We start from the raw sequence: 7,850 nt of genomic DNA, 5'->3' as shown, positions 1-7,850 counted from the left end.
ATTAAAGGCGTGCGCCACCACCGCCCGGCTCTAATTTTGATATTGTTATGAATCTTTATGTAAATATCTAATATACAGGATATCTGGTACGCAACCCTTATGAAAAGGTCATTCAACCACCAAAGGGGTTATAACCCCCAGGTCGAGAACTGCAGGAACATCTAAAACCCTACGCCTGAGCTAGGCATACAGATCCATCGGAGAGGGCTGGAGAGATGGCTCAGAGGTTAAGAGCACTGGCTGCACTTCCAAAGGTCCTGAGTTCAATTCCCAGCAACCAATGGTGGCTCACAACCATCTGTAATGAAATATGCTGCCCTCTTCTGGCTTGCAGGGACATATGCAGGCAGACCACTGTATACTTAATAAAAAAATAAATCTTTATTTTTTTTAAATATTTATTTATTATATTATGTATATAGTTTTCTTTCTACGTGTGCCTGCAAGCCAGAAGGGGGCCCCAGGTCTCATTATAAATGGCTGTAAGCCACCATGTGGTTGCTGGGAATTGAACTCAGGACCTCTGGAAGAACAGTCAGTGCTCTTAACCTCTGAGCCATCTCTCCAGCCCAAAAATAAATCTTTAAAAAAAAAAAAGATCCATAGGAGAATATATCTGCCTACCTAGCATGCATGACACTCTGTGTTCGATCTCCAGCACTGAAAAAAAAAGAAAAGAATCACGTACCAAAACCAAAAAAACCTCTGTTTGATTATTACACTTTATTTATTTATTGTTTGTCTCCTCACCAGATGCAGCCTCACAAGGGTGGATCTGGTATGTTCGGCTGTGTTTCCAGTAACTGGAGCAAGGCTAACACACAGCACAAACTCAATCTATGTTTGGGAAATAAATGAATGGGATACAGATGCAAACAGATAAGACAGACAGATGGCCAGACAGAGACTAAAGCCTGAAAGTAAAGAGAAGTCCTGACCTAGAATGTGGACTCAGACTCGGGGACCTTTCCATTCCAACCATCACAGCAGAAATAGTGCTAGAGACTGAAACCTTGTCAGTATCCCTGGACAAACCCAGGTTCTAATGCTAGCTGCGCTTCACCATTCTCATCTATAGAATAGGGGACAGAGCAATGGCACTGTGGAGAAAAGGCCTACAGTAACATCACTACTTCTAACTTCCTAATGGATTTCCTTGTTCCCATTTCCCCCTTTTCTTAATTTGCCCCTTAACCTTTATAAAGCATTTTTGTTCCTGTAGGGCTAGAACAGAACCCAGGGCCTGGCATATACCAAGCAAGCACTCCACCTCCGACCTACACACCATTCTTTAAAACACCATTTGTGGCCAGGTGGTGGTGGCACACACCTTTAATCCCAGCATTCGGGAAGCAAAGGCAGGCGGATCTCTGTGAGTTTGAGGCCAGCCTGGTCTACAGAGTGAGTTCCAGGATAGCCAGAGCCGTTACACAGACACCTATCTTGGAAAAACTAACAAACAAACAAAAGCTTCATTCGTATGTGTATGCAAACATCTGCACTAGAGACTAGTGTCAGGTATCTTCTCTACTACTCTCCACCTTAAGTTTTTGCAACAGTGTCTCTGGAGCTCACCAATGTGGCAAAACAAACTGGTCAGCAAGCTTAGGGAACCTTCTGTGTTTTCCTCCCAGCGCAAGAGTTACAGGGACTCCTCACACCTGGCATTTGTTTGTTTGGAAACAGGGTTTCTCTGTGTAGCCCTGGCTGTCCTGGAACTCACTTTGTAGACCAGGATGACCTCAACTCAGAGATCTGCCTGCCTCTGCCTCCTGAGTGCACCACCACAGCCCAGCAAGTCTGGCTTTTTACATGGATGCTGGAGAGCTGAACTCAAATTCTCATGTTTACACGGCAAGCCTTTACAGACTTAGCTATCTCCCCAACCATAAAAGCTTTATTCTCCCCCTCTCACCACAAGACAGGGTTTCTCTGTGTAGTTTTGGAGCCTGTTCTGGAACTAGCTCTGTAGTCCAGACTGGCTTCGAACTCACAGAGATCCACCTGCCTCGGCCTCCCGAGTGCTGGGATTAAAGGTGTGCGCCACCACCACCCAGCCCATAGAGTCTTATTTTTCACCCATTCCTCTACTTGGTGCCCACAAAGCAAAGTCCAAATATCTCTGAGTCCTTATTTGCGATTCCGGCTCCCTTTTAAACTTGGTAATTCTGGAGCTAGGTTTGCCTACTGCAGCGTTCTCAGACTAACACTCTCAGCACGGCCTAAGAAATTACTCAGAAAGCTCAGGCTCCCCCACAGATTACTGCACAAAAGCTCGGGGGAAGGGATTATGAGGCAGGCTAGCAATTTAACTTTTTATGGGGGTGGGGCAGGGTCCCATTATTCACCCTAGGCTAGCCCAGAACTGCCTACACAGCACAGGCTGGCTTCAAACTGGTGACCCAATTTTTTTTTTTTTTTTTTTTTTTGGTTTTTCGAGACAGGGTTTCTCTGTGGTTTTGGAGCCTGTCCTGGAACTAGCTCTGTAGACCAGGCTGGTCTCGAACTCACAGAGATCCGCCTGCCTCTGCCTCCCGAGTGCTGGGATTAAAGGCGTGCACCACCACCGCCGGGCTTAGTGACCCAATTTTTTAACTCTAGCCTGGAGGTGCTAGAATTACATGCATGCACCATGCATGGCTACAATCTGCATTTTAGAGTGTGAGTGTGTGTTCCTGGTATTATCACATCTATGTACACAAGCAAAGAACATCTAGTTCCTCCTCTATTCCTTTGGGACAGGGTCTCTGCTTGAACTGGGAGCTTGCCCTTTTTCCTCCCTTAGGCTAACAGCCAGCAAGCCCCACTGATGGTCCTGTATCTGTCCACTAGAGTACCAGGGCTACAGGCACATGAGACAACACCTAGCTTGTCACATGGGTGTGGAATCCAAATCTGGGTCTCACGGTGACACAGAAAGCACTGCTAACTGCTACCATCTCACCAACCCAATCCGAGCTTTCAAAATCAACAAAGGCCAGATTTGGTGAAGCATGCCTATAATATTTCAAGGCCATCCTCAGGCACATAGTAAATTTGGGCTATATGAGACCTTATCTCCAAGAAAAAACAAACAAAAAACCCTAAAGATGCAGGCATAATGGCAAACATCTCTTTTTTATGTTTTATTATTTTGGTTTTGTTTTTATTTTTCAAGACAGGATTCTCTGTGTAACAGTCCTGGCTGTCCTGGAAGTCACTCTGTAGACCAGGCTGGCCTCTGCCTCCCAAGTGCTGGATTTAAAGGTGTGCGCCACCACTGCTCAGCTAGTGGCAAACATCTTTAATCCCAACCTTTATGAGTTTAAGGCTAGCTTGATCTACATAGCAAGTTTCAAGACAGCTCAGGGTTAGGTTCCCAGCACCCATACCTGGCAGTTCACAACCACCTCCAGCCCCAGAGAACCCAGCTCCAAGGAACCTGATGCACCCCTCTGGCCTACCTGGCCCACACTCAGATACACATATATACACACATAATAAATGATGAAAACAGGCTGGGTTTGGTGACATACACCTTAAATCCCAAGGCCAGCTTGGGCAACATTGTGAGACTAGATCTCAAACGCAATGTTAAAGGGCGAGGAATACAGCATTGTGGTAGAACACTTGCCTGGCATTCACAAGGCCCTAAGTTCAACCTCAGTCCTGAGAAGAATCAGAAGGAGCTGCCCCAGCGACCAGTCCAGCCTTTTTCTGTGAGACTTGCCCACAGTTTCACCTCGGCTCTTTCATTAGTTCCACAGCCCTGCCTTTTCCCACAACTACACAGGAGCCGCAGACTAGCTCCCTTCCATTCCCCACGTGACCTAGCACAGTGCTTCTGCCACAACAGCTCAGAAATTATTCCACCTAGACAAGAACATTCCCATCTCCTGAGGCTACGGTATCGTAGACGTCACGTTCGCACTGGCGATGGAAGGAAGTCAACGGCCTGATGCCGCTCCAAGTGTGAAGGCTCGGGAACCTCGGAACTTTCTAGACCGGGATGCTCAGCTCTCTAGGTCCTGAACATCTTCTCCTTAATGAGAGAGAGGTGTTCCGGCTGTGAGAACCGAAGTTTGGGGCTGTGGGGGTAGCTCAGCGGAAGAGTGCTTGCCTAGCACACATGAGGTCCTGTGTTCAGGCCCCAGTGTCACAGGGGGAACACATCATAAACACATAAAAACAAGCAGAACCACCATGACTACTCAAGGCTTGTTGGTAACAAGATTAGTGTAGGAGTAACACGAGCTTCTCTCTCTCCCTTTTCCTTTCTTTCTTTCTCTCTTTTCTTTCAAAAGAATCTTGTTATATATCCCAGGCTTAGCTTCTAACTCATGATCCCCCTGCCTCAGTCTACCAGTGACATGAGCACAAGTATGCACCCTGGATAATAGCATTGTATATTAAGCAGCTACTACATACTACAAGTTAATCCTCACAGTACATTTATTTTTAACTTATTAATTCTTCGAGAATTTTGGAAAGTGTGTTCTAATTATATTCACCCCTCCTTTTACAGTAAAATTTTAAACAATGAGGGGCCAGCAAGCTGGCTCACCAAGTGAAGAGCTTGCCATGCAGTGTCTTTACCATAGGTCATTGGTAGAACTGCCAGCCCCAAGAGTGACTCCAGAAAGATAGGGAGCAGGCTGAAGATCAGCAAGAAAAGGTGGTCTTGGGTCTCAATATGGGGCCAGGGCAAATAATAATAATAATGATGATGATGATGCTAATCATTAAGGGTAGGTATCAAAGGTAAATGCTGCGTGTCTTCACAGATCATAGCAGGGATTGCCATGCCCACTGTAACAGAAAGACACCAAGGCTCACCAAGAATCATCCAGATTGCCACATTAGAAGCAGCAGGTGTCTCTAACCCTTCCCCCATCCCATTGTGACCTCTGGGTGTTTGCCACACTAAAGATCCTACCACTGTTCCTTTCTCAGCCTCAGTATCTCCATTCATCTGGAAAACATGGTCTCCCAAAGATGACCTTGTGCCAGGCGATGGTGGCACATGCCTTTAATCCCAGCACTCAGGAGGCAAAGGCAGGTAGATGTCTGTGAATTCAAGGCCAGCCTGGTCTACAGAGTGAGTTCCAGGTCAGCCAGGGCTACACAGAGAAAACCTGTCTCATAAAAACAAAAAAACAGAGATGATCTTGTGACTGGATATGGCTTGGTGGTTAAGGGAACACAAAGCTGCTCTTGTAGGGGGACCCGAGAGTTGGTTCCTAGCGCCACATCAGTAGGGCGGCTCACAACTGCCTGGAACTCCAGTTCCAAGGGATTTAGCTCCTTTTTCTAGCTCAATAGCACCTGCATTCCTGTGCACGTTCTCATTCCTCTCCTCTCTACACACACATTTAAAAAAAGTAAATTTCTTTATAGAAAAAACCAACCAGATGATCTTGGGCCAGTGAGATGTAAACGCACCTGCTGCCAAGACTGACAACCTGAGTTAGATCCCTGGGAGCCACATGTGCCGTAGAATAGACACGCATGTGCGTAAGCACACACACACAGACACACACATGAACACAAGTGTTCATTTGCACATCCACACAAAATAATTTTTAGATTGTTATGCATGAGTGTTTTGCCTGTGTGTGTGTCTGTGCACCACTTGTACACACATGAAGGCCCAAAGAGGGTGTCAGATCCCTTGGAAGTGGAATTTCAGACAACTGTAAGTGGTCTCATGTGTGAGCCGTGAATCAACCTGGGTATGCAGAAAGAGCAACCAGTGCTATGCCATCTTTCTAGTCCCCAAAAGAATTGTTTTTTGTTTGTTTTGTAAGACATGTTCTCTCTATGTAGTCCTATCTGTCCTGGAGCTGGATATGTAGACCAGGCTGGCCTCCAACTCAGAGATCCGCCTGCCTCTGCCTCCCAAGTGCTGGGTTAAAGGCATGCACCACCATGGTAAGGCTCAAACTAATTTTTTAATGTAAGAAGATTATTTTTCTGGATATCCTTTCAACTCTCACAATAACAGAAATTGCTTGAGGCCCAGACTTGGGCAATGGGTAACACAAACATGGCTTCTTCAGTCCTCAACAATCCAATAAGAAAGTATGGTTTCAAAGAAAGAGCACCAGCCTAGCGTACCTGAGCTCCTGGATTCTTTTCCCAGACACACAAAACAATCCTGTCAGACAAGTCCTGTTTCCTCCTTCTATCCAAGGTCATCCCTCCACAAAAGGCTGTTTACCAGGCACAACCCAGGCTTTTCCCCAATGTCAGCTTCTCCCTCTATATCCAGCATGGAGGTGACCCAAGTCCAACTCCGGTATCTCCGCTTTCCAAAAGTTCCCGTGCACAGTGATCTAATGGGGGACTCTATGGCTTCACTCCCGGGCTGGGGCAGGAGGAATGCGAATTCCTTTCCACAGGTGTGAGGACAGGTGTTTTCTCTTCTTTAGCAAATATTCTTTGCGCTTACCCTGTCCTCAAACCTGTGAGGGTGCGGGGCTGTGGAAACAGGAGACCGACTAGGGAAGGACAGGTTAGCACTGGGTCAGAAGCGCTCAGGGTGATAAATGCAGAGATAGGGTTAGCACTGGGTCAGAAGCGCTCAGGGTGATAAATGCAGAGATAGGGTTAGCACTGGGTCAGAAGCGCTCAGGGTGATAAATGCAGAGATAGGGTTAGCACAGGGCTCAGCACGGAGGAGGGAGGAGCAGCCCAGAGCCAGTCAGGGGCAGCCAAGCCCTACAGCCAGAGCCGAGCCTCTCTCCACCAGCGGTGGTGCAAAGTGCAGGGTGCATCATGAGACCTGGGTCCTACCTCCAGAGCAGCCTCCGAAGGGCTCAGAGACTGACCTTGACCAACTCCCACCCCCTTCTGTCGTCGACCCACTGTACAGTGCAGAGTGAGGGACCACTTTGGGAATTCCCACTGTACCCTAGTCCTCTCCTTCCTCCTACAACTTCCTGAGGGAGGAGCTGCCTGGCCCAGAAGCCCCCAGCGCGTGGCAAATCACAAAGGACAGACTAGAGGGCTGCTACCACTGTCCTCTGCTTTCGCTCCCCCACTCCCCGCTCCAGTGCTCAAGACCTGTCCCTCCCACTCATCTCATTTTTTATTCTCAGCCCAGACCCAGGTCCAAAACAGGACAAAGAACCTGCCCAGCAAGACATGATAATGCACGCCAGTAATATCTAGGAGGCCGAGGCAAGAGGATTCCGAGTTCAAATCACATGTAGTGTGAACCTGCTTAAAAAATAGAACCCTACCCGTATCTCTTCACCTCCCTCATTCTTTCTCAGACTCTCCTCAGGCCTTCATTCTGGCAGCTCCTCCTCTAACCCCTGAATTCTAAACCCAAGAGTCTGCTTTTCATTCCAGCCCCCTCCCCTGCCCCTGTTCCGGGCACGCGGTCGGCCCCGTCGGCCTCTCACCGCACAGCAGCCGCAGCCGCGAGATCCCCAGCGCGGGGTCCCTGCTTCCCCAGCAGCCGCCGTACCGCTGCAGAGGTGATGCACAACCGCGGAGCCATGTTGGACCAGAGCAGGTCGCAGGAAGGCCACGCCCCAGCCCTGTGGTGGGGGCGGGGCTAGAGAAAGCCACGCCTCCGCCTCGCCAGCCTACCTTTCAAGAACAGCCAGAATGGGAACCCTCCAAATCGGTTGCCACACCTCGGAGCTGCTTGCTGGACCTCTGCAGCTAACTGGCTCCGTTCCCTTGAACAGCCCTTTCCCCATTCTGTACCTTAGAATTCACCTCGGTAAATGCGGGCGTCGAACAATAAGTTCTGGACATTCGGAGGACTCACCAAAGAGGGTCTGCATACCCCAAAATTGTATACAAGTTTTGTGTGCCTGTCAGTTCCCTTCCTACTAGGGTGCGGGGGGGGGGGGGGG

At 48.4% G+C, this 7,850-nt stretch overlaps 1 protein-coding gene across 1 annotated transcript in view; it reads right to left on the bottom strand.

Moving 5' to 3' along the window:
• Nipsnap1 (nipsnap homolog 1) overlaps window positions 1-7,506 on the bottom strand; it is a 24,954-nt gene extending 17,448 nt beyond the window's left edge. The window contains exon 1 of the mRNA XM_005366149.2: window positions 7,389-7,506. Within this exon, the coding sequence (XP_005366206.1) occupies window positions 7,389-7,486 (98 nt within the window). The 5' untranslated portion in view covers window positions 7,487-7,506. The remainder of the gene's footprint in view (window positions 1-7,388) is intronic.
• Between the last annotated feature and the right edge of the window lie 344 nt (window positions 7,507-7,850).

Source organism: Microtus ochrogaster, unplaced genomic scaffold, assembly GCF_000317375.1.
Source record: "Microtus ochrogaster isolate Prairie Vole_2 unplaced genomic scaffold, MicOch1.0 UNK6, whole genome shotgun sequence".
Taxonomy (NCBI): domain Eukaryota; kingdom Metazoa; phylum Chordata; class Mammalia; order Rodentia; family Cricetidae; genus Microtus; species Microtus ochrogaster.
This window is presented reverse-complemented; position numbering and strand designations above follow the sequence as displayed.